We start from the raw sequence: 24,825 nt of genomic DNA, 5'->3' as shown, positions 1-24,825 counted from the left end.
AGGTCTCTAGATCATGTATGGATGCATCTAGCGATATGATTATGATATGCACCGATCTACTCCTATCTACCTGATCCACAAAGTAAATCATCTACTGTCCGGTGGCTTTTCCCCTCCCCCAACTTCCAAACCTCCCAATCGATCCCGGATTACTGCTATTGGCGTTACTACCGCCCATCAAACTCATAGGTCTCAATCCCTTCGTACCATTCTCATCTTTACTACTACTCGTCGGACCAGCAGATTGCGTAGACGAAGTCGGAGCTGAAGCAGCACCGGCCTGTCCACCTCTCAAAGTATTTATCCTAGATCCAAAGAAACTTCCTATCCCGCTTCCAATCCCTCCTAGTGTCGCTTTGATATCTTCCATCTGTTTTCCAGCGTTCGGTGGGGTAGACGCCGTCGGAGTTGTAGAAGTGCCTCTATTGGTCTTCTGCGCCTGAGCTTCTTCACGCTGCTGTAGTCGAGTGTTGACCTCTGACCGAACACCGTCAAACGCCTTGAACAGTGATGAAGAGCCCGCTGCGAATGCAGAGGAGAGGGCGTCTCGGGTAGGACCGAGTTGTTGGTCCAGGTGGAGATCGTGGAGACCCTCTATAAGAGAGTGTCAGCATGAGATCTCGTATAGGATTGGAGCCAGCGATATGCTGAGTCAATGGGGGAATAGCTGATACGCCGAATGCAGCAGGAGTACGGATGTGGGAGTACTAGACTGGTAGACTATTCACTCACCAGCCAACCTCAATCCCAAATCCGATACAGCATTTACCTTCCCTCCGCATGGATGCCTACGAAAGGTGAATAAGACGGTCAACTTTCTAGCTTCGTTCTCAGGGCGATAGAGTCGTTCAAAGCTAAAATCACATCACCCACCTAGGCTCACAGATATCGAACAGCGCAGGATCCGTACATCCATTCCAAATATCATACACTGGGGTACTCTTGAACGAGGCTATCCAATGTTCAGAGAATGGCGAGAGGATCGGCCCATCTCCAGCTGGATCGTTGCCTTCTGTTAGCGGTGTTTAGCGTGGTCATGCGATATCAGCGAAGATGGTCACTTACCCACTCCCACTATCGATATATCCTGTCTTTTAGCCTTCGTCAAGAACTCTGCGTATTTGATCGAAGACAGTGCTCCGCAAATATATTGTTCAAATCGTGATCGCAGATCATCATCACTTCCTTTAAATCTGACAACAAGGCTCAGTGTCAGCGTTGATCAATTGCGTATAACGTATACTCACCCTGGACGTTCTCCTTCCGGCTAAGAGCAACACTCCGATCAGCTTGGAACGATCAACGAGAACATGGGTCATAGCGATACACTTACCAAACTCCAAGACTCTTCTACTGTCCTGACCACATCATCCATCCATTTCCTATCTGCTGGAGTGAGCGTTACTAGTCTTTCGATCTTCGGATCGGTAAATTCAAATGTATTCGTGTCGATCTATACTTGTCACCATATGATCAGCTCAAACCCTGACGTTTGTACACGAGCGCGGACCCACGTTAACCAATAGATCATATTTACAATCCTTCTGCTGAGTGACAATCTGGTTTGTCGTTCCAACCAGCCACGATCTGGCTTGTAACATGTGTATCTGCTGTAATGGCATGTATGGCTGGAAAAATGAATCTTTGCTGAACACCTGAAGAGCTGTGGTCCTGTCAGCTAGAAGATCTGAATGCAGAAGCACAGCATGACCTACGCAATCCCATATATCTGAGTAAACTCGATCTGTCGCTTGTCCTCAATGACGTTGGCCGCACTTTCGTCTTCTTAGCGTCCAAATCGGGCGATCCAGAGTCTTTCAGACTCATCAGGAGGCCTGAATAGTGGGTCAGCTGTGCATGGCAATCCCGAGCCATATCTAGGCTTACCTGGTATCAGAGAGACCAAAGAGTATTGGTATGTACATAGCTTCTCTACGGGGTAGCCATATAGCATTACCTGATAAGTCATGCTGTCAGCTACAGCCACGCTTTACAAAGACATCTACTCACCCTTTTTTGGAGCATAAGCAATTTCAGTAATACCAAAGTACGATGTCTGAATTTATGTACCAGTTCTCTGAGACTTGTGCCTATCATGGAGGATGAGCTGGGCTGTTTCGATACGAACTGAGGATTTAGCTCACCGATATATATAGCCCCTTCGTTGCTTTTCCCTTCCAAGCTTGATTCGAGCGACGTATAGAAATCCTCCAGTATCTCAGTTTGTGTGAAGTCGCTAAGGCATGTCATGTCAGTCTAACCTTTCAATGTTTTCTGCATCATGTCACCTCACCGTTGTGCAAAGTATGCTCTGGTCACTACTCCGAGTTTATCGCTAAATCATCACATCAGTTCCATTCTTCATTCACTTCTGTACGATATCCTACCCACCGTATCGGTCCCTATAAAATCGGTGTAAGCTGAAACTCTATTCGTTTGAGAGAGACGTGAGCATACAAATACAGGTTGACTAGCAATAACCACTACAGCTTTCTGGACCATACTTCTCGTCACGTCACTTGGACGTCTCGTCAATTCTGAAGATGCCAATTGTCGATTGCACCTAATATCACCTACGTCAGCTACAATAGATGGAGTAAGTGTCGGTACATACGATATACCGAATAACGTCTGTGAGGATGGTACGTCCGTCGGTACTTGACCTCCTGAGGGGGTGTATGTGCAGTGCTACGATTCTACAAGTTAGAGTAGTCCGAATGCTGTGAAGGGCGGGTGGTACATACGAAATACGAATAATCCTCCTCACTCTAATGCAGTACTTGTCAGCTATTTGTCTTCTCGAGATCAAGAGAGCTCACTAAATGCGCTCCGTCAGGTAAAGCCAAGAAAGGTAAGAGTCTCATCCAATCTTCATCATCTTGAATGGCAAGTTGTAATGAAGGTGGATATGCGAACTCGACCGTTGGGCCGATCTATCCAAGTCATCAAGAAGTATCAGCTATCCGCTCATCCGGGAAGTACGAGAAAGAGGTTGACACACAAGATGATTGAAGTCCACCACTGCTACCCCCAACACTAGCGGTGTCGGTCCTCCTCCAGAAGTCAACAACGTACTAATCGTGGTACTGCTCATCGCACTAGACTTGGTGGACAGAGGTGGTCGAGAAGAGCTGGCTATAGATGGTGATGCGTAGCTTAATGACGATGATGACGATTCTCTCCACGATTGATCTTTACCTGAGTCGGGGTTTGGCGAAGGGGCATCTAAATCTACGTTATCTAGTAATTCCTCTCCATCGTCGTCCTTGTCTTTCGGCGCAGCTGAGAAGTCGAACAAAGGGGAGTCGGCACGCTTCTCTGTGGGCGAGTAGGGAGATGTCATGATGTGTTGGTGTATCGTGTAAGAGATGAAAGTGAAGAATGATGCAAGGGTGGTTTTGATATCTAATTGTTTTAATGATTTTTATTGACGCGTAGTGAAATGACGCACTGACCTCGTCGGTTTTTCCTCTTTTTGTGCGATATACGACGGACATCTCTGACGTACAGCACACAACATGCTAGCATCCACAAACAGCGAGATTGCACTTGGATAAGTACAAGATGCAGCCATACCAGAGCAGTGTGAATGCATAATATATCAACTACCTATACAGACCCAGGTGGAGGCGGAGGAGCCACCGTCTCACCTTCTTTAACCGTCTTCGTCGCCTCCTTCGATATCGGATTGGACGTCTCTATCGTACTAGCAGGGGTAGGGATGGGAGCTTCAGGTGTAGATGGAGGTGGTGGTGCTTCGGCTTCTCGTTCAGCTTTTATCCTCTCCAAAGCTCGGAATACTTTAGACTGTAGGTAATGTGAATGCGTGGGTGTTCTGGACGATTTCTTAGCTGAAGATGAGGGAGTGGTGTGAGTCTCGGGTTTGACGGTGGGGGGACCGTTCGCAGTGAATATAGAGTCGTAGTGCTAAATCAACCAGCATTAGCTATACCGTTCAAGTATGAAGTATGGTGAGCGGTGGGATATCTTCTGAAAATCTTTCGCCTAGTATACAGCCTTGGTGTGATATAGAAAAGCATGACTCACCTTCTGGATCACCTCCATCGGATCATCCTTCTTCACATTCAGGATCAGATGAGCCTCGTCCAAACTCATATTCAGCTGACTCGTTATCTTATTTTTCGACGATCCAGTTCCGACAGGTCCGGAGTCAGGTGCTCCCTCGGGCTTGTGCTTGAAGTCTATGCACGAATATGAACAGTCAGTACTACATCCCACAAATAACATGAAGTGCATAGCCAGGGAGATACAGGCGAATACAGGAAGATGGATGAGATCATATCAGTCTGATAAACTTCTACTCACTCCTCACAGCCTGCTGGCCCGCTGCCGCCGTAGCTTTTCCCAACACCCTTATACCCGTCACCACCAGTTCGGCAATCACTCGAGGAGCGGACTATGTGATCGCACGAAGTGAGCTTGTATGTTACGTGAGGAGATAGATAGGTACTTACCATTTCTGAGGAAGAGGTAAGATTCGGGGAAAAGAGTCGATTGTTCGATCGAATTGGATAATCTAGATTTGATCTTGATGGGTATCGCAAGAATCGTAGCTGATGACTTTCTCTGTCGCTTTGAGAATGAACGAGAGACCAGATGTGTAGCTTGGATATACCAGTATTTCAATTCAGTATGAAAATAAAAGTCAGAACAAACCATCCATTCTCCTTTGCCGAAATCTCGTCTCGAAATATCCAAATCTCGCTAAGTGGGTAGCAGGAATAAACCTTTTGGCGGGGTGTATGGCATCTTCATATCGATAACAATGTTAAGTCTATCATTCATTTTCTTCTCATCTTGGATGTTTATGTCAATCACAATCACACTCTCATTTCTCCAGCTAATGTTCACCCGAATCGTATACTTGGAATGCATGAAATGGTATAGCTATATACATATATATCCTGTGATCTGTAGTTACCATTGCAGCGGGTGCCACCTATGACGACAACATGTAACCTAACGACCAACCCGAGCACATACCTCGCACTAAACATTTAACCCATCCCACTTGACATTCCTTACTTTCTATTTCACACATCACCATGACCCAATATGAGCTCGTCAATGGAGGACTACGAAATAACCAAGGTGACTGTGGTGTATCGAAGCTTGACGTTCAGTCGCTCACGTGGGAAGTAGTCCGTCTATCAACGATTAAAAGGTGATTTAAGGGAATGTCAGTTGAAAGAGGGGGATGCAAAGTTCAAAGGTGAGTAACAGTATATCTCATAACAGCCCAGACAGAGATTCACGTCCATCTCCACGAAGCATCTACAAGTGGTGCTGACTCTACCGTAGAAATCGACACCTTCATTCAAGGCTTCTTCGGACCCATGACAATCGCCCCTCCACCATACCATCTCGAAGGATCTCCCAAAACCATCTCAGATCTCTACAAACCCTCTACACCCTCGTTATCAGGATGCAACTACATCTTCCTACTAGGTATGGACTGTTCCGCGAGAAGGGATTTCTTCCCAGACGAAGTATACAAAAAGATTACAGAGATATTGGACAGCTGGATCAAAGTGATGAAGTTTATTCAGATCAAAAAGAACAGAACGGTTGAGGATGTCTTAAGTCAAGAGGATTGGTTGATGGTCGTTCATACGTTGAGGAATTCATTTGCTGAGAAATATAATTTAACGGATGATACCAAGTGAGTACTAGTTATGGATGAACAGGATAAATGCATAAGTTTGAAAATGGTTATACTGGTATAAAATGCGATCGTTCTTCACGAGTGCAACCCAATAAATGTTTGAGTGATAATGACATACTAATGAGGATGGTAATTGATGTAAGAGATATAAGCTATAGTCATGAATGAATGGAAATATGAGATGACGGTAGGAATATTTTGACATCGCTCGAGCGGGGGGATTGAGTATAGTGGATGAATAGTAGATAGGAAAAGATATCACCAATGAGAGGTGTCTGACCTGGAAGAGCAACTTTGAGAGCTCTGGGTGATATGTCAACAAACAGTATCGGAGGTCGGAATTGTGAGGTAAGTACTCGCCAAGTATCATGTCCATCGATCTTCGTCAGAACTCCCTTCGTCAAGATAGTCGACATCGTCAGGATTCTCTGTGGTCGCATTCGAGATGATGTCCTGGTTCTCCTCTTCACCATCTTCAGCGGCATCGTTCAGCGATTCTTGATTCTGACTATCAGCTTGATCCAGATCATCATTCGCACGACCACCCTGCAAATGCTCTTCTCCAGCTGCTCTTATTCTTCGTCGGCTCGTAGGATTAGGATTGAAGTACACTTCAACAAATCCGTTGTTCAACAAGTTTGCCTCGTCGAAGTATTCTTCATTCGTACAACTTTCCATCCATCGCATCGTCTCTTCTAAACATCTATTCTCACCTGGTACGACGTTTGGAGGTCCTCCTCCCCAGAACACCTTCTTCGCATTAATCCTCCCGTCCTTCACCTTCTTGGTGCTCTTGAGCATCTTCCATAAGTTGCGTTGAGGCGATCCAATGTCATCTTCGTATAGAACTTCGCCTCGAGCTTGATATGTATTTGAGCTGGAAGGATCATATAAAACTATCTGTTTACCCTGGTCCAGATCGACGATCGCGATTCCCCAAGCATGAGCCGTTTCATGACCTTTTTGATAATCTATGAAAATACCCATTCTAATCTTCTTCTCACCCTTCTCCCATCGGATCATAGCCGTTGAGGTGAATGAGAATCTATCATCACCAGTTTTGACGGGTTTCCCTCGATCGTGACGGAGACGGCGCTTGGGTGCTTTCAACGCGGTCATGGGATAAGGGAACAGACTGACATGAGGCATCTTGGCCATCAGACGGACTAATCGAGAAGCGACATCTTCGTACCTACTGCCAGAGTGCAGGCTGGTGTGATCGTCATCGGCTAGAGCTTTAGGTATAGCTAATGAGTACTCGGGTGGTGCTGGAGAGGAACAACCAGGGAAGGTGTAGGGTACCAGGTATCTAAAAGCGCCAAGGATGAGGTGTATGAGTCTGTAGTCCGACCTCGAAGCGTATTCAGGAAGAAAAGCACACTCACCCTGGTGTATTCGCCGCTGCTTCTTTCCGCTTATTCACCCCCTTCTTCTTTTTGACGGGTACCGCTGCACCATTCTCAAGTCCTACATTCCCAGTTGCCAGCTGACCACGTGTTCGTACCATCTTCCTTTGATCACGTCTGAATAGAAGTGTGAGTGGGAGGGATGGGGGGAAGAGTATGAGCGACTGAGACGAGTGAATCGATATGCGCTGAGGAGGAAGGTCACTTGCTCTGCGAAGATGATGAAAGCATCTCTGAGATAGAGATGGTCGGGTCGGTGGGGTGACTTCATGAGGGTTTATGCCAATGAGCAGTGCGCCTGTATACGTGTCTTTCGTAAGATTTGGTGTGGTCCGTGCAACATGTTATACACATACTGTACACATACACTCACTTGCATGATTTAGGGGGTAAAGACTGTCTTTTCCTTTTTCCTCTTCACACGCACCTCTACTGCAAACAGTCCATCTTATCAACACAGCCAAGTCTCTGCCCAGAAACGTAGGTGCAAAGATTTCGAGCAGCATCGACAGTTGCTGACCCCAGTATCAACCTTCAAAGATTAGATAACACTTGCGGCCCATGCCGAATCCTTGTCAATCTCACCCCTCTAGGATTGTGGTCAACCATACACCCCCCACTCTCTCATCCCCTTCCTCCGAAGCTTCGTCCTGCAAGAGACCTAGACTCAACGTCAGCACGGATGCAGAATCATCAAAATCAGGTGGTCGGAGGAATCGAACAGGTAACACTCCTGTTACCGACAATACCATCACAGAGAATCATACGGGACATAGAGAAAGTGAGAACGAGGATGACGACTGGGTGGATTGGGATATCTTCAGTGGAAGTGATAAGAGTTGGGAGGATACGGGCGGTCTAGATATAGAGAGAACGGGACACGCCAATAGTGGTGATAGCATCGATGAAGAGCGTACCGAGGAATATGAAGTTAGAGCTAGAGAGAAAGGAAGGAAAGAGATGGAAATGATCGAAGTGATCACGAGCAAACAACAAAGAACAGTCAATCATGTTGACGACGAAGAAGGGAATGATGAACGTAGGCCGAAGAGTGATCCCTTCAAGGATGGAAATCACGGGAAGAATAGAACTAGCACGAAGAAACCTGTAGGTACGTTATGTATGCCAGTCTGCATGTTGAAAAGGTAGCTCAGGACTAATTGCATGTTGTATCCATATAGGACGTGCTTATCCTCGACCCCTTCCAGCTGCTGTCATCGAAGCTAGAAAACGCTATGCAGAGCTAATGAAGGAAAAAAAGGAGCGGGCGAAGAAGAATTAGGCTGTAAAGCATCTATTCGCATTTTATGACTGTGCTTCAACCTTTATATCTTTATCATACCTATGAGCGATAAAAAAGGAGTGAATGTTATGTGTGTACAGAGTAAATGCATAAGTTTTATATGTTCAGTCAAATATGATAGATGCTCCGTCGTTCACGAGGTTGACCAAAATTTCTCATTCTACAAATAAGGATTTCGTGATATAGTGTATTTACATCGCATCCTCCTTCCTGAACGTTGCTTTGCTATTAGTCCAATGTCATACCCGATATCTATTCACCCTCCCCAAGTTCTAAGCTATTCTTACCTTCTTATGGTGTTCCAAGATCAACTCATCTATTCATTCATGATTATGTATATCCACAACTGGGTGCCATTGTCGCTGTGTTCGAAGATCAGTTTGATGATATATGCACAGTAAAGAGTTGATATGATTGTTCGAGAGATTTTGACTTGTAGGTAATGGGAGAGAATTGTATATAACGTCATGGCGGATCTTGAGACTTCGAAAATACTGCATCCCGTTCTTATTCAGGAGGTTCAATGTACCTATTCGCCATACGAGCGAAGGCAGCATCGACTCCGATCATCGAACTTTGAGCAGCTTGGAGGAGATAGTCGGGGTTGAGAATAACGTCGACGAGATCCTTCGGTGGTGCAGAGTCATTGAAAGGACCAGTACGTCCCTCTTTGACATCCACATGAAGCGCGAACTGTCTGAGGAGTTTGTCGATACTGCGACAACCGGTGCATTCTTTGTTAAGCCACCTGTATGGTGAGCAGAACAATCGTTAACCCTACTGTATTATGGATGTGATATAAGATGATCATGAATTCCTATGAAGGTGGACTTACGAACAGTACTCCTCAGCCTTCGCAATGTCCATATCCTTAAGCTCGATCATCAATGGCATATCTTCAGCTTCATTATCTTGGAGAAAACCACTATGACACATACCTAGCGTTAGCCAGTAGCAATAGGGAGACAAAGGGAGCTAGTGGTACTTACGATTTGAGAGCTATAAGTCGAAAGGTACGATTATCGGCAGAGATTGATTCGATTTTGAACCATTTCTGGACCATAAGATTCTGTTGAGCGACGGTTTCTTTGGTTGGGTCAAGAAAGGGTCTACCTGCTGAATCCAGTTCCTGTCCTTCCAGAGTAGCAGATCCTCCGTAGATCTCCAACAAGCTTCTACGTTTATCCTCTTGTTCGGCGGAAGTCATGGCCATATCTTGCTCCATTGCTTTCCACCTCATGCTTCTAAGCCAAGAGTCAACTTTGGCAACTTCTCCTGACCTGAGGCTCCTATCAAGTGTAGGCGTAGTCATCTTGTCGATGACAGGAGTATCAGGTCGTGCAGGGCTTTCGGCAGTTTTTTCCGAGCTGATCACCATGATTGACGGACGTTTGATCCAGTTGATTGATTGAATGAGCGAGCGAGATTCGGGATTATGTGAATGCCGTGGAACAACAGATGGGTGGACGCTTTGGGATAGTAGGTAAGAGATGAGGACTTGTTGTAGGTGCGGAAGTTTCGAAACGGAATGAGAAGGTGTGGAAGATGACTGAGAAAGTCTCGACTGAAAGGACATTGACACTTTGTGACTATATATATATGTTATGGCTCACACGCTGTGTTCCCTTTCCCATTTCCTCCTCATCATCATCATTATCATCGAAAGGAGGGGTTCGGATCACTGAGGTGGAATCAGCAAGTAGAGATCTCCTGTTTTGACTCATCTCCTGATCAATCATTGAATCAGTTTCACTCCCGCACATACCGCCTTGCTTGGCAAAGGACCTATCCTCATCCGTATCTTTCGAATAGCTCATTGTGACCCTCAGCCAATCAATCAATCGATCCATCGAACGTCGCTCAAGATCGAGAAGATGAGTGCTCGGATCGCGAAGAGGGAAGTAACTGAGTTTACCCTTTCTCTAATTGATCCGCGCTGAGTCAAATTCAGACAGTGCTAAACGACGAAAGGAGGGCAAGAGTATCGATTGATCAGAATAAAAACCGCAAGAGCAGTATGGGTCTTGCTGTGGTTGTACTCACAAGTCGCTTCGCTAACACCCAATTTCACATATTCAAGGCCCTTCAATCTAACAACCTTTTCACAGCTTACCTATAATCACCATGTCCTTACCTTGGCATAAGATTATCTCAGAGAGTCTAGGCTGAAAGCATAGTGCTGTGTGGTAGGTTATGGTGTGCATAACAAATAGTCACTAGATGTACCACTGTGTACATACAGTATGCATGCAGAGTTGTTGAAATCCCATCTCAGGTATAGATCTTTCCCTCAACAAGAACGGGAACCAGACGTTCGGATGCAATTTAATTCCGAGCCTCTACCATTCTGAGTAAAGAGATTTAGATTCCAAGGATGATTATTGGGGGTTGTGGGTAAGTGCGTATTCTTAACAAGACTAGTACATCACCTCCCTTCGTGTTGAATGCATGTAAAATGCGTTGCAAGATACACTAACTGAGTGCTTTTGAGATCATTTGCGATGCGATCGGGGTCAGAATGCATACATATATAAGCTGCGTTCGTCACTTTGAAGAGATCTTCTTTCCTTCATCTCCTCACTGCTCTTCTTCCCTTTCTTCCCCTTTATATAAAGACTGCGACGCTCGCCCAAATGATCGTTGATATGGTCGTTGGGCTCATCAAGTCGTCGCAGAATCACAGAAGTGGTCTTACCGATCACATCGAAATCAATACTCGGTCATCCTATCCTGGTGGAGCAAAGAAAACATTCATTGGTGCACAAGGAAAATCATACAATGTTCATGTAAGTCCTTCAATCTTATACCTCACTTTCGATTCGAGCTGACAAAGCATTCTTGATCCAGAACGTATCAGCAAGATCATGGAGATAAACACATATGTCTCTGGTCTTCGCAGAGGGAAGGTCAAGACGATTTAGGATTGAACATGCAAGGGTAAGTGTCTGCATGATATTCAGTCTGTTAACCACTTCACTTTGCTTGCTTAGTAGGCAATCGGAAGATGAAGTCTCTTCACATGAAAGTCACAGAAAGGTAAAGAAAAGGAAAGGAGCCGCAACTGCATCGACGGATGCATTTGACGGTGATAACGAGGAAGAGTTGTCTACACCTGGGGGAGAAGATTCGGCCATGTGAGTTTCTAGCCGGTTCATAGTTATCACTTATCGCAACAGTGCTGAATGCTATGACAGCGAACCAGGTCAGGGGTAATCTTCCATTGGCGAAGTGGACCAGGCCATACGTGAACTCGGAAAGAGAGTGAGTGATTACGATGTCCAATACTGCTATGTACGCCTAAGCTGACATTTTCAATTTACCATAGTGCACCTTGACATCCGATTGGAGTCAGTAGAAATTCGAAGCGTCGATTCAAGAAGGTTTACCACTTCGTCGATGCCCCAGGCGATGTCTCGGAGTAGAAATGAGAGAGAAGAGATAGACAGCGTCGGTCACAGTCACACTATCTCCCAGCTAGAAAATTGATCCGAGACAGATGATGAATAGATTGAAATTCATCGCAACCTTCGATATATTCATTTTCAGGATCGGACCAGTCCTCCAGCTGGGGTGTAGTGCGATTGGTATACTCGTGGCTGTTTAGTAGTATATATGTCATAGCTCGATATGTAATCTGTTACCTTGCTTCACAATGCAAGCATTGTACATCACACATGCCTGTTGTAGTCTGATGGAGCATTGCCATGTTCGAGACACTGTTTCGTGATGGTCAGCGAAGAATCATAAGGAGGAGGGTTCACCGGTATCATGGGAGTTGCCAAAACCTTAATTCAGGTTATGTGGCCAATTAAGGTTGACTGGAGAAATCACAAAATCATAAATCATCCTACGGTCGTGACAGCGGTCCTCTCATCCTTGCCGAACCTGCTCCCCCTCCCGAGTATACATGAACTCCCGTACACCATGTCTACAAGAAGAATTGCCCCAAAAAAAGAGTCGTCCAGTTCCAGAGAGTCATTACGGAAGGAGCCGCCATAGAAGCCTCAAATACCCTTGACTGTCGCACGCAACTATACCAAATTCATACTACTTGTAGGACCTCCACTGAAATAAATCGAGAGTTTAGAGAATCGTTGGACGCGTTATGAGCGAAATACAACGACTTCACCGGGTGTAAAAGTGGCACTTTTAGAACCGGGCCAGCATCGGCTACATCAGACCTAAGAGTACTGATTTGACACCTCTTGAGTCGGAAGAGCATGAGTGACACCCCAGAACGTTACAAATAGGACCCAAACAGCCTCAGAGGACAGCTTCTGGGCGGCCAGAAGGGATGTTTATCGACAAGATGGGAGAATGTTTCGTTTTTTCTTGTATCCGGCCTCGAACTGAACATATTGAAGTAGAAAGCGATTTTTTGGGCCCGGCTAGCATAGCGGTAGTGCGTCAGACTTCTATCGTTTTCCTGTTTGATCTGAAGGTCGCGGGTTCGATCCCCGCGTTGGGTTTGTTTTTTTGAAGTTGTTGAACACTCTCAAGATTTTCTCTTTTTTAACGTGTTTTTGCTTCCGGCGCTGCTCACTCTTGGCGTCTCTTCGCGCCCCTGGCCATGCGCGGGTCCGGCGCATCTTGCGGTTGCATCCTACGGGCCTTGGGGATTCATTTGAAACGAGTTGACCGAACAAAACTTCGATCAAGTTGGAAACGCTGAAAAAAAGAAGAAAAAGTTCAACCCCATGCGGGGCTCGAACCCGCGACCTTAAGATGATATCTTCTTAAAATTTAGAAGTCTTACGCACTACCAACTGTGCTAACAGGGCGATTTGATTATTTCCCAAACTTCCTACACCACTGCATAATTTTCTTGAGACTATTCTGCCTAATTTCGAAATTTGTAGCCTTTTCCTTCTTTTCACGCATCTTCCTTGACATGATATACGTTTTGAGCAAGTCAGACTGGGATGGCATGATCAGGGGAGGTATAGTCCCGCTAACTGCTGAGAAAGAATGCCTCATCAGCCTCATACACTGATCATAGAGGTAAGGTGCCTCATATTCGCAAATAAGGTTCTAAAGGTAGTCGTACTTCCCCGGATGCCACCGGTCGACCATGTGCTCGTCTATGCGATACATCTGTTCATGAGAGCTGTCTGGTGTGCAGCGGATAGCATGCTCTATCCTCAACCTTGGAGCTGTACGACGGTGAGCAGCTCTATGCAACCTGCATAGAAGCGCATGGACCGCTCGTTGACCCTTATGAAACTCTCCGAGCAGCGCACGAGACTCCGCTCGACTTCGAAAGTATCCGCTTTACCTGAGCTTTCACTTCACCACCTCGTCAAAATATTCGTTTCAGAATTTAGAGTGATGAAAAAACGCAGCAGCCCTCAATCAACCTATATATGTGATCAGAGCCTGCAGCTTGAGCTCGCCATACGATGAAAGTCTCTCTTCCACCTTTTAACAGCTGTAAGAATATTCAAATCCTCGTGCCATCGTCAGTCATCTCATCTGCGAGAACATCATAGAAGGATTCCGACCTACGGTTTAGTGAAGTGCGAGTAGTATCTTATACTCTGAGTGAGTGCAATCAGAGATTTGGAGTCGAAAGACGAGCATCTCATTGAAAACAGTCTCGGTATCATCGATTGTACCCTGATATCGTCAGAAGCAGCTCAAATTACCGCCCGTCTTCCTGCCATTAGGATGACACCAGTGTTAGTCTTCCACTATGCTTACAACGAGGTGGTCAAGCCGGAGCTGGAACCAATCCATACTCCCCCTAAAGATGTTCTTGAGCCTACCGAGAAAGCTTTTCAAACTTACTTAGAAGACTCCTCATCAGCCCCTAGATTAAGTGATGGTGCACCAGTGAGAACTCTCGAAGAGTGGTGTGACGCAGGACTCCAATTCCCCCAGCAAAGACAGATGTACCTCGATTATCCGACATTACATTGAGGATCAATCTAGAGGTGGACAAACTGTGAAACGCGGAAAGATTAAAGAGTTTTGGGTTAACTTGTGCAGATGTTGGTTGTATCGAGCTGGGAAATGGGTACCAGGAGGTATGCGACAATATGGTTTCGACACCATCAATGGTCTCACCGAAGAGTTCAAGCTGACCACACCTGCAAGAGAGAAGACATTAATAAACGACGTCTGTCTGCTAGCTCTTCACCGACAAATCCTTTCGATTGACCTAAAAAATTCCCATCGAGATCGAATCAGCTTATTGACGTTATTCGCTATCGCCACTTCAAATGCGATGGACTTCTCTACGATCCTTCGACCTCGCGTCTCGTATAAAGTTATGGATAATGCTCAAGGGCCAGACGTGGTGAAATACCTAGTGTATGGTTGTTTCCGAATATGGGTCAGAAAAGGCATGGAGGGAGGTTGTAATCAGCTGTATGCTTGGATAGGGCCAAGGGGTGTCGTTCCCGGTCAGGGTAACGTTTGGCCTTTGACCCCTGGTTCTCCTCAAATATGTGCGGGTGGTAGTTCGATGGTCATTATTTCACTTCTGATAGATGGTGGACTCGACGTCGACCGCTTGGCTGAAATCTTGGATCCACGATGGGGCCCACCCGGCTGGGAGTGGAGGGAGTATCCTATACAGAAGGATTGGTGAGTTTCCAACTCGATTCAACGTTTCTGATCAGATGATTTGCTGATACAGATGCGTCTATAGGCACAACAAGCCTGTTTTCCCCGGAACGACAGACGGTTCTCCACTCAAACCTTCAGAAGTCGATGCCTGGCTGAGAAAGCTTTCAATCAATTGTGGCTTCGAGCATCTCATAAACCGTCGTACTTGCCATGATTCTGTCACTCATGCCGTTCAGGCTGAAAAAAAGAGGTATGAGCTTAGCTTTCATTCAATTGTTATTGACACCTGCTCATGTTTTGGTAGGCGATGATCAGAGAGTCTCTGTACACTTGGGTGTGAAGTCAAGATGTCTGGAACCGCAAGCGTTTCAAGGCACAGATGAGTGAGTGATAATTGTTCGGTTCCAGGCTGGCTTTATAGTCTTTTCGATCCCATTGCCACTCTCGCTCGACTACCCGTCATCGCAGATGGTGCTTCAAGTGATCTCAAATGTAACACTCGACCCGATCGGCATGCTCCAAAGGCTCTGACGGATTCACAGATTCAGGAAGTGGAGGAGTCGCTCAGACGTAAGTCTCCATCGAATAATTATGCAGTCAAGCTCCTGCTGATCCTACTATACGCTGCAAGCCAAGGTGGAGAGGTGCGAACGAACCCAAGCCTTACACGGACCTGAAAATGAAGGGGTCATCCTCGCTCGAGAGAAGCTGACCAAAACCCAAGAAAAATTGCTTAATCTGCGACTTGAGCAAGCGAGAGAGGAATTTTTCCTAATTCGAGGTATCTCACCCCAAACTTCAGATCAATCCACCTCCCAGTCGTCCCGGGACCTCACCGAACCAAATGTAAGTGGACACGGATGTCTCTACCCCACGATTAGGGTTCTGATGCGGTTATTTAGGAGCGGGAGGAGCAGAACGTGCTCGACGAATTTTATCAAAGGATCTCCAAGCCTCACGACGAGGCTCTAAACATTTTAAAATGCCTGGACACTTATCAGAGACACGTACAGAGGGAGCTAGATGGCTACCGGGGAAGCCGAGCACCACAAATTTAAAGCATCAGAATGGAGAGATAGCTTTGGAGGATAAGACAGAGTTGACGCTGATCAAATGCACGATGAATAATTGAGTTCGGGTGATGACTTGTGTGGCTTTGAAACGGATGAACACTTGCGATGGACAAAGATCTTCGGATAAGGGAACCAAAAAGAACTTCGTAGATATCAGAAATGATATGCATATGGATACACGAATGATGGCGTGGTCTCCACTGCGGCTGACCAACATCGATACAGAGGTCATTTCTTAGCTGAAGAATGCCCTCTCTAGACATCACGGAATGTCCCGTCGCACGTATTTATCCTTCTGCTCGCGGTCCCTCAACCTCGGGTGGTCTCTTTACTACACCTGTATGCAGATACCGCTTCACATCCTCCACTTCCTTGCCTGTGCTTGTTCTGCAATCAACGTTAGGCCATCAGTCCTTCCATTCCTCAAAGACGTATAGTGACAGTGATGTGGAATCAGTGGATACGACGAGCTTGTACTCACTTTACAGCCTCATCCAGATACTTTCCCAACACATCCCCGGCTACTCTGTCCATCTTCTCCAGCCCATTACCCATGAACGGGTCTGCACGAGTTGGTCCAGTGGTAATCATCAATACGGGTTTCTTATGTTCCACAGCTAGCTTGACTAATCGGAAGGCAGAGTAGGTCGCTAGGGAAGTACCGAGGATAAGGAGAGACGAGGAGGATGAGATGAGGTGAAGACTGGACATTAGCACGAGACTGTTTTATGGGAAACTCACGATTCGTCCCGCACTTCCGGTGTTATCGTTTCTCCCTAGAAGTCTTGAGACGTCAGCATCGGTTTGATCATATGAGACTGAGACTCACGAAGAATACGACATTTGGTTTAACCTAGCCAGAATGTCAGCGCGCCCTTCGGCCGGATGGACTACTCACCATCGAAGCTTTGGCTTTCTCCTTCTCGCATATTCTGCAAGGAGGTACGTTGAATGATCTATAATCTACTCCATGAAGCTCTACATCACCGTCGGGATTTGTACGAGGGCGTCTACGAAGGGGCAAAGTGTGATCAGCTAGTGCGACTCTGTCGAGAGTATTGAAGAACCGGCAGCCTCTCACCTTCCCGTCCTCTCGGCCTCTTTCGCCTCCTGATCCCAGATCGGATTCATCCTCGCTATATCCTCTTGGAATATATCCCTCGTCTGTTCATGACGATGTTTCAGACAATGTACTTTTGCTAGTGTACCGTGTAGTTCCAATATCGACGATTTGTCATATGTCGGCGAGAGAAGGGAATAAGCTTTACGATGAAGATTATCTACCTGTAACGTCCTGTCAGCGTAAAAGTTAGCGACGGAGGCAGCTCACATTTTGCGTTATCAGTTTCGGGGCTAAGCCCAAATGCTGCAATGCAGCTATGTATATGTGCGTGGGGTTTGGCTGAGCGTCTCGAACGGGGGGGTACTTTGCAGGGTATAAGCAATTTGTTCAAACATGCCAGATTGACTAAACACTCACCCCAAGAAACGATCTAGCCCAGTCTGAGTGTTACGGTACATCAGCTTTCAAACCTGCAAGGGGACGCTCTGAGCTTACAGCGCCGCCTGGTATATGGTCAGCTGGAGTCAATCTGTGTAATTCGTTGTACCGAGCTCACCTGAACATATCCCCGCGATCGCTATCTTCTACCAACTCATGGTATAGAATGGGCCTGGAAGAGTATGTCGAATCAGCATCCGCTTGCCATCCGTCTGGCAACTGCCCTTGGGCATTGATGTCTTCACTGCAGTCCTCGAATTACAACTCGTTGATTTCTCCATTTCCGCCCAAACCCACGCCCAAACTCACCCACTCACTTATAATTCGGATTACTATACGTCCCCTTCTCCCCTCTATACGCCCTTATCCCACTATCCACGCTCACTCCAGCTCCAGTAAGCATCACCGTATTTCCCTTTCCATTCTCGAGGAATTGTGCGAGGTACGACGCAGCTTGTGGGAGGGGGAGGATCGATAGGCCTGATGGAGGGATCAGGGGAGCTTTGGGGAGGGTTGGGATGGATATTCTGACCATGGGTTGGAATCAGACAATCGGGATCTTGCCTTAAGGAGATGAAGGATCTAGTTTCTATCGGTTCTATCGTATGTGTGCGGTCCACTGTCTATGCGATGCAAAGCTATGATATGGTATATGTACAAAGCTGTTTATGAAGAATACTGAGTTATGATAATGATGATTCGATCTTTGGAGGATCTGCTGCAACTTTGACGATTTAGCCGATCCGATCGAACGAAATCAACGCGTCTATCTATCCATCTGTCTAACCGGATTGATGGGTTTCGTCATCATACAGGAAGAGGATATATACATCGTAAACATTCATATTCATCTCGGTTCAATCCAAATCATCTATCATAAACATATAGTCTCTACATATTACAAAAATATTACCTGGAATTACATAATAAATCACAAAAGTCCCAAAAGGATAGACCAAAACAAGTCGAAGTAGATGAAGATCGCAACAGATTATAGTGTTGTAAACACAAACAAACAATGTATATATAGACCAACACAAAATGACCAGAACATGAACGATGACCTAAAATGATCTGAACTTTCTTCTACCAGAAGATTTATTCACTCTAACACCCTAACCCACTCCTTACCCATCGCCTCGGCCATCTCCTCCACCAAACATCTCCCAAAAGCGACCGTGTGCGCCACGGGGTTATGCATTCCCAGCTCGATCGGCCAGGCAAACCTCTGGGGATGACTGTCAATATCAATCTTCCTTGCTGAGCCGAGCGAATCCCCAGGGACAGGTAACGCTTCGTCATTCAATTCAGAGTTGATGGCGAAATTGAAGGTTCTAGGGAACCACGTTCGTAGCAATTTCAGTGACAGGTGATGTCGTGATGTCAACAGGTGTTGCTGTGCGCGAGAAGACGACGAGGTACTAGTTGATATTAATGGTAACAAGTCCGGAGGGAGGGAGTATGAGACGTAGGTCGATTCAGGGGATGAAGATGATGACATGCCTGATCCACCTGCTGGCGAGGGATGAGGTGGTTGACCAGGACCTTGCACAGTCGCAGAATTAGGAGGTGAATTGCTGGTAGTTGACCCGGGCGATTTCGTAGGTGTTCCATTAGACGAAGCTAATTCTCTACCTCGTTTACTCAAATGGGCAAGTTGTTCCGAAGTGAGATGATAGCATATAACAGCTTCGATCAGGTGCCTAATAAATCGATTAGCTCAGAGATCATACTTTGAGAGAGGTTACTCACATCAACCCGACCATAGCCTGAGCCATCTCCCTCCTTCCTGTTTCCTCCTCCGGTGCCTTCCTCATTTCGCTCTCCCAACTGCGTCTAACGAAATCTCGCAAATTCGCAGATTCGTTATACGGCGTGGATCTGACCCTGCCCCCGCCCTGCTCGTCGCAGAAGTACGAGTAGAGCCAGAGGAGCGCCGCGTCTGTATGGGATAATAACCCTTTGAGTGGGTCATGAGGCAATACCGAGGTGAATTGAGGGTGAGCAGAGGCAGAACGTTGATACGCATCGCCGTGCCGTTTGAGGAGGAGTGCACGGTCTCGATATCTACGAGAGGAAGGTTAGCATTTCGGATACATCTGTTGCACAATCATCGATCAACCACTCACACCTGAGCCATCTTCCTCCATTTATCCCTCGACCAACTTTCCTTGCCCTCTTCCTTCTCTCCCATTTCATTCCTCAGCGCGCTATTACCTAGTTTCTTCGCAGGTAAAGCGGGACTTGACCCAGCCAAGTTCGGCGTCAATCCTCGACCGGTTGTATTGCCATGAGAAGTATGTCGGTCCAGTGCCGGGGCATCACCCTTGAGCTTTTTCCTAGTCGTCGGGTCGGTAGGTGACATCGATAAACCCAGCCCTAATCCTATACCCGCTGAGGAAGATGGTCCGTCGGAACCGGACGAATCGGACGAATCGGTTGGCCTTTTTCTCTTATTCCGCTTGACGGACGATCGAGCATATTCACCAAAGCTACGTGCGGAAGGGGGCGAGGGGGTCAATGAGATTGGTGAGGTAGAAGGTGTAGGGAGGAAGGTAGGTGGGAGTGTTTCGGGCAACGGGGCGGGTAGGGATGATAATATCTATGAAATCATTATTAGACTTTTCGATCTGTCATTTCGAGAAATGATCGTTGGCGCTCTACTCACCTTTAAAATAGCCTCTGCAGCTTTTTTCCTCTCTTTCTTCGAATCACCCTTAACTTCATTCCTCAACCCACTTGAACTCCTCTCTATAGGTCCAATTCTAGGCGTCGGGGCCTGACCCGGTGCTAATGATGGTGACAAAGTGTGCGAGTGTGAGTCCAATCTCGAGGTGGAAGATGATCGTCCATGACCATGATGGAATGCACCGGCGGGTTTGGGAGGTAAAGCGGGAGAGTTCGGTCGACTGGGTAGACTACTTCGGGGGACGTATGAGGGTGAAGGAGCATGGGAGGACATCCGGATCGCTGTGGTGGACATGATGGCTGAGTCGTAGTAGAGAGGGAGTAAAGAAAATCGCAATGTTAGTGTGAGAAATGGGAATAGGATGAGAAGGACGATGTTAGTCGGAGTTAGAATTGTAAGAAAGTCCTCCTTTCTGATTCTCTCGCCTCGCCTATTTGCCAATTTTCTGATTCCACTCTTTCGTGATGCTCTTCGTACTAAGTACTACTCTAATGTTGAATTATCTTCTAAATATGAAGTGTCAATTTCCTTTGATATTGTGGAAGACAGCGCGCGAGGTTCGGTTCATGAGAATTCGTTAAGCAGCGGTTAGAGACCTTTGCAGCGTGATGATGATGATGGCAGCACTGTCACAGTGAATGACTTGGTCGTGAAGTCTGTGTGCTGTGTGTAGTAGCACAGGGTATGCTGTGTTGCAGTTGCGATTGATGGGAACTTTGTCGGTCCGGCTAGTACAGGTGTACTGTTACAGCTCACTTCGATTGGATCATATGGCGTCGTCGAGGAATGAGTTTTGGGATGGGATGGAATGAAATGGAATGACGAGAATATTACGATTGTATGTTTGTTGCACAGATGAGAATATCTATTGAGATGTCGACGGGTGTCTTGAATCTTCAATCTTGGTATATCTGTATGTCTTGGCTACAACAAATTCCCCAATTCAATTGTTTTTGATTTTGGGTCGGACAAAGATTCCGGTTTATTATCGTTGATATACTGTAGGAGGTTTTTTCCTACTACGAGTGCTGCTGATCCGAGTGAGGAGGATATCGATGATGCTGGTTTGTACGACTATAGATGATAGACGATATCAAACAGTGATGACCAAAGGAAGGGAGAGTGATCGTGATGGGTGATGAGGTGAGTGATGATGTTTCGGACTTGGAACTGGAACTGGGCCTCGTATCGATTGATTACTATCACTATCAACAGTCCTTTGAGAGATGGTGGTCGATTCCGTTTCGACTCCTTACAAGTCTAGATCACAGTTTACAACGATTGATCGATAGATCATGCATGGACAGTACAATTGATGAGTAGCAGGCAAGGGGAAAGCTAAGCCCCTTTTTTCCACACCCAAGATTTCGGATCATAACCGCCGACGGATTATGAATTCGCACCTGACCTGACTAATCTTTTTCTACCCATCCAACTGCAGGTGTACGCCTCCTCTCGTGGTCAAAAAGAAGAAGATACGTAAGTAAGCCCGAGACAAAGACAGAGAAGCAGAGTGTGTCCTGCTCGTACCCTGAATATGGAATGTGAACTTTTGCTTTTACCGTACCGCCGAATAAGCGGATTGGGTAATTTACAGCTGGTAGTGGCGGTGCCTCTTGATGGTTGGACCAGTACCAGAGATGCAGCTCGACTAGACAACTATGATAGGAGGATTAAGTGGCTAAGAGCAAATTGATCAAGTGTATGCTTTCATTTCAGGTCATACCGACCCAAGCTTCGTGAGAGATATCAATCCGACGAGCAAAAGAGAATAGATTGGTCAAGTAATCACGCTATAGCAGATGATCGGGTATAGATCGATTGATTCATTGAAAATGAACTCATTTACTCCGATCGGGGTGATGTGAGACAAATTTATCTTGATTCCATCGTTTACTTATTTCATACTCCTTGTCATCGCTCATCCCCTCATGATGACGACCATCTCATCTTCCTCGCTGTGGGTGCTATCTCATGGGTGATAGTTTATACTCTTGCACAATATACTCGCGAATGCAAGACCCGAAATACATTTCCGGGCGGAGCTGGACCAGGAACTCCCCTCACTTGATTGTTTCAGATTCGTGGCTTTACGTAAATCTCTCATCAAAACCGAGCAAATCCGTGTGGAGGTGTATCAGGATAGGTTAGTAATCCGACAGATAGCACGGCCGTTTATTCTTTAGTAGGGGTATTAGAAAAAATATTGTAATGCACTTGTAATGTAGACGCGTTAAGGGTAAGGTCGTTTTTTATTTTTTTATTTTTTAGGGTTAGCGTGGTTATGTCGGATCCTTTTACCGATACTCACCAATCACCACCAGTCAATATGCAGTCAATACTGGTCATGCAAATCTTCTCTGTCTTACATCCCAAATCCTCATCATCAACCACACCTTCCATTCAAGTAGAACCAACTTGACCGCCTTAGCTTTATTGTTCTTGTCGCATTCATTACTGCCCACAAGAGAAACACAGCAATCATAAACACCTTTAAACCGATATTGTCTTTGTCATTGTGAAACAACCACCTTACACCACCCTTCATAGACCTTTACCGATAAACATCCTTTCACGGGATTAAAGGTTATCCCAGCTAGCATCACTCTGCAAAGTACATCAAAGAGAGGTATAAGAGGTTATCGTCACTGTGAGTACCATCTCTGCATGTCATACATCGATAACAGCGATACGCCCAACTGATGTAAATTCCCATCGTGATCTGTCAGACTAGCACACCATGTCACAACCAATCGCCATCACCTTCCATTTCCCTCCATCCAACAAACCTTCCTCTCGTACTCTATCAAAGAGGAAAATCGCAACCAACAACCGTGTCCTCTCTTCCCCATATATCACCATTGATAAATCCACTCCCACAGCCAAACCCAAACCTACTCCACAGCACATCACCACTGCTGAATCTACTACCTCTACATCCACCTCATCATCTTCTACAGCCATTCCAACCCCTACCGGATCGAAGAGACGTAAAGGTCCAGTATTCGTCGTTCCTTCTTCCGACAAATTAGCATCTCTCACTCCCCTACTCCGACCCATCGTCGATAGATGCTCCACGACCGCCATACCCTCTTCTACCCAGGAAACTTCCCTATCGCATCATTCGCCATCTCGTAAACGATCCAAGAAATCTACACCTGTACCCACGATCCTACCACTAAGTCATCATCCGTACTCGCGATTAAGCGATTTGTCCAATACCCGATCGAACGTCCCGTCACCTAAAGAGGTAGAGAGGAATAAGAGATTGGAAGAGGAGAAGGTGCAGATGAAAAAGGAGAATGCGGCCATAGCGAGAGCCAATGCAATTGCTAAAAGGAAATCAAATAGAAAGACAGTCAGTGGAGGAGGTAGAAAAGGAACCACATCTAGAAGATCATCTTTCGAACAGTTCAAATCTCCCAGTCCAGAGGAGAAGACCGTTCCGGTCATCACCACTCAGGCGGCATCTGAAGATGGATCGTCACCTATACTAGGAGGTAGATCGAATGGATTGAAAAGAACAAGAAGTCAGGGAGTCATACCCATCTTGACTAGCGGGTTAAGCAGTGTAGTGGGTTCACCTGTGATTGGCAGCCCACTGAAAGAAGTGATGAGTAGAGAACAAGAGGATGAGATGGGACCTAGGAAGAAATCAAAGCTATCGACCGATGTTATGGAAAGGAGTAATGCTAGAAGAGCCAATACTCATTCACCGGTTGGGACTCCCTCGACTTTACCTGAAGGTCTAGATGCAGATCTGCAAGAGAGATTGACGAAGACTGTACCGCTCTCTCATGGTCAGGTCTTACCCAAATCTGTGACTGGTGGAATCGGCTTACGACGGTCAGTATCGAATTCGACACCTCCAACTACTTTCAATAGAGCTGGAAGTGTAGCTAGTGTCGGATCAAGTGATAATGGGAGGATCAGAAGGGAGACGCAGTTACCCGAGAGATTAAGGGATTACGAGATGAAAGCTGCTATATAGTCGTAAGTCACTTTACCACTCGTTGCTTTAAACTATATTGGTTACGATACTGATACCGCTCAGATATTTTCCATAGATCGTTTCATGTCCAATCATATCATAGAAGTCAAATATTCCATCCGATATCAATCCATCTACATCTCAATCAGTGTACACCCTCTTCCAATTGTTTCATATCTACTGTATCGTTTTGTATCTTTTCGTATCTCTTATAGCTCAATGATCATTCGCCTCCTCATCCTCTTTGTTCCTTGTTGAGACTTGCTTAATGTCATTCTATATCTCATATTTGTGTTTCGTATGTCAGATGTGATTTCTAGCTTATCTCTGTGCTCATGTAACAACATGAGGTTCAACCAACATTTCGAGATGCTATGACGTAGATGACTGATCCTTTTGGTGCTTTGATTGCCGAGTTATCGGGGACTTACCGCGGACATCGATGCTACTCCGAATGATCATTTTGTGGCACCCCCTCTGCAGCCTTTGTCGTCCGCTAAGACCTATTTCTACCATCTTATGCATGCATCACATGATCCCCTCCTCCCCTAATCTCCAAAACCCTACCCCGTGACAAGGCATGAGTGCACCGATGTGGAGTGCTTG

At 46.1% G+C, this 24,825-nt stretch overlaps 12 protein-coding genes and 2 non-coding genes across 14 annotated transcripts; 6 read left to right on the top strand and 8 right to left on the bottom strand.

Moving 5' to 3' along the window:
• Positions 1 to 91: 91 nt before the first annotated feature.
• On the bottom strand, positions 92 to 3,343 carry L199_004938 (uncharacterized protein; the record flags this gene model as incomplete). Its single annotated transcript, XM_064890653.1, has 18 exons — positions 92 to 594; positions 733 to 788; positions 874 to 1,012; positions 1,066 to 1,193; positions 1,248 to 1,267; positions 1,334 to 1,453; positions 1,515 to 1,663; positions 1,716 to 1,835; positions 1,888 to 1,957; positions 2,011 to 2,090; positions 2,145 to 2,236; positions 2,294 to 2,335; positions 2,392 to 2,402; positions 2,458 to 2,563; positions 2,615 to 2,688; positions 2,745 to 2,768; positions 2,820 to 2,933; positions 3,002 to 3,343. The coding sequence occupies 18 exons, from the start codon at positions 3,341 to 3,343 to the stop codon at positions 92 to 94; spliced, it is 2,190 nt and encodes a 729-aa protein (XP_064746725.1).
• Positions 3,344 to 3,609: 266 nt separating this feature from the next.
• L199_004937 (uncharacterized protein) lies at positions 3,610 to 4,806 on the bottom strand (the record flags this gene model as incomplete). The annotated part of the gene is made up of 5 exons (XM_064890652.1): positions 3,610 to 3,927; positions 4,048 to 4,202; positions 4,327 to 4,417; positions 4,476 to 4,537; positions 4,749 to 4,806. The coding sequence occupies 5 exons, from the start codon at positions 4,804 to 4,806 to the stop codon at positions 3,610 to 3,612; spliced, it is 684 nt and encodes a 227-aa protein (XP_064746724.1).
• A 282-nt stretch (positions 4,807 to 5,088) lies between these two features.
• On the top strand, positions 5,089 to 5,687 carry L199_004936 (uncharacterized protein; the record flags this gene model as incomplete). Its single annotated transcript, XM_064890651.1, has 3 exons — positions 5,089 to 5,112; positions 5,164 to 5,233; positions 5,323 to 5,687. The coding sequence occupies 3 exons, from the start codon at positions 5,089 to 5,091 to the stop codon at positions 5,685 to 5,687; spliced, it is 459 nt and encodes a 152-aa protein (XP_064746723.1).
• Positions 5,688 to 6,052: 365 nt separating this feature from the next.
• L199_004935 (uncharacterized protein) lies at positions 6,053 to 7,193 on the bottom strand (the record flags this gene model as incomplete). The annotated part of the gene is made up of 2 exons (XM_064890650.1): positions 6,053 to 6,995; positions 7,072 to 7,193. 2 exons carry the CDS (start codon positions 7,191 to 7,193, stop codon positions 6,053 to 6,055), a joined length of 1,065 nt encoding a protein of 354 aa, XP_064746722.1.
• A 460-nt stretch (positions 7,194 to 7,653) lies between these two features.
• On the top strand, positions 7,654 to 8,374 carry L199_004934 (uncharacterized protein; the record flags this gene model as incomplete). The annotated part of the gene is made up of 2 exons (XM_064890649.1): positions 7,654 to 8,203; positions 8,274 to 8,374. The coding sequence occupies 2 exons, from the start codon at positions 7,654 to 7,656 to the stop codon at positions 8,372 to 8,374; spliced, it is 651 nt and encodes a 216-aa protein (XP_064746721.1).
• A 528-nt stretch (positions 8,375 to 8,902) lies between these two features.
• On the bottom strand, positions 8,903 to 9,773 carry L199_004933 (uncharacterized protein; the record flags this gene model as incomplete). The annotated part of the gene is made up of 3 exons (XM_064890648.1): positions 8,903 to 9,143; positions 9,231 to 9,320; positions 9,385 to 9,773. 3 exons carry the CDS (start codon positions 9,771 to 9,773, stop codon positions 8,903 to 8,905), a joined length of 720 nt encoding a protein of 239 aa, XP_064746720.1.
• Positions 9,774 to 11,028: 1,255 nt separating this feature from the next.
• Positions 11,029 to 11,730, top strand: L199_004932 (uncharacterized protein; the record flags this gene model as incomplete). Its single annotated transcript, XM_064890647.1, has 5 exons — positions 11,029 to 11,181; positions 11,253 to 11,332; positions 11,389 to 11,529; positions 11,603 to 11,656; positions 11,721 to 11,730. 5 exons carry the CDS (start codon positions 11,029 to 11,031, stop codon positions 11,728 to 11,730), a joined length of 438 nt encoding a protein of 145 aa, XP_064746719.1.
• Positions 11,731 to 12,777: 1,047 nt separating this feature from the next.
• On the top strand, positions 12,778 to 12,864 carry L199_004931. The gene has a single exon. It is a non-coding gene; the product is annotated as a tRNA-Arg (tRNA).
• A 222-nt stretch (positions 12,865 to 13,086) lies between these two features.
• On the bottom strand, positions 13,087 to 13,176 carry L199_004930. Its single transcript has one exon. It is a non-coding gene; the product is annotated as a tRNA-Arg (tRNA).
• Positions 13,177 to 14,062: 886 nt separating this feature from the next.
• L199_004929 (uncharacterized protein) lies at positions 14,063 to 16,023 on the top strand (the record flags this gene model as incomplete). Its single annotated transcript, XM_064890646.1, has 6 exons — positions 14,063 to 14,286; positions 14,384 to 14,983; positions 15,048 to 15,215; positions 15,387 to 15,535; positions 15,597 to 15,811; positions 15,868 to 16,023. The coding sequence occupies 6 exons, from the start codon at positions 14,063 to 14,065 to the stop codon at positions 16,021 to 16,023; spliced, it is 1,512 nt and encodes a 503-aa protein (XP_064746718.1).
• Positions 16,024 to 16,325: 302 nt separating this feature from the next.
• Positions 16,326 to 16,749, bottom strand: L199_004928 (uncharacterized protein; the record flags this gene model as incomplete). Its single annotated transcript, XM_064890645.1, has 2 exons — positions 16,326 to 16,425; positions 16,520 to 16,749. The coding sequence occupies 2 exons, from the start codon at positions 16,747 to 16,749 to the stop codon at positions 16,326 to 16,328; spliced, it is 330 nt and encodes a 109-aa protein (XP_064746717.1).
• A 26-nt stretch (positions 16,750 to 16,775) lies between these two features.
• On the bottom strand, positions 16,776 to 18,074 carry L199_004927 (uncharacterized protein; the record flags this gene model as incomplete). Its single annotated transcript, XM_064890644.1, has 9 exons — positions 16,776 to 16,814; positions 16,868 to 16,891; positions 16,937 to 17,048; positions 17,120 to 17,322; positions 17,369 to 17,464; positions 17,519 to 17,541; positions 17,597 to 17,604; positions 17,658 to 17,711; positions 17,857 to 18,074. The coding sequence occupies 9 exons, from the start codon at positions 18,072 to 18,074 to the stop codon at positions 16,776 to 16,778; spliced, it is 777 nt and encodes a 258-aa protein (XP_064746716.1).
• A 567-nt stretch (positions 18,075 to 18,641) lies between these two features.
• Positions 18,642 to 20,522, bottom strand: L199_004926 (uncharacterized protein; the record flags this gene model as incomplete). The annotated part of the gene is made up of 4 exons (XM_064890643.1): positions 18,642 to 19,242; positions 19,292 to 19,606; positions 19,669 to 20,141; positions 20,208 to 20,522. 4 exons carry the CDS (start codon positions 20,520 to 20,522, stop codon positions 18,642 to 18,644), a joined length of 1,704 nt encoding a protein of 567 aa, XP_064746715.1.
• Positions 20,523 to 22,968: 2,446 nt separating this feature from the next.
• L199_004925 (uncharacterized protein) lies at positions 22,969 to 24,219 on the top strand (the record flags this gene model as incomplete). Its single annotated transcript, XM_064890642.1, has 1 exon — positions 22,969 to 24,219. One exon carries the CDS (start codon positions 22,969 to 22,971, stop codon positions 24,217 to 24,219), a length of 1,251 nt encoding a protein of 416 aa, XP_064746714.1.
• Positions 24,220 to 24,825: the final 606 nt, after the last annotated feature.

Source organism: Kwoniella botswanensis, chromosome 1 (assembly GCF_036426115.1).
Source record: "Kwoniella botswanensis chromosome 1, complete sequence".
NCBI lineage: Eukaryota > Fungi > Basidiomycota > Tremellomycetes > Tremellales > Cryptococcaceae > Kwoniella > Kwoniella botswanensis.
This window is presented reverse-complemented; position numbering and strand designations above follow the sequence as displayed.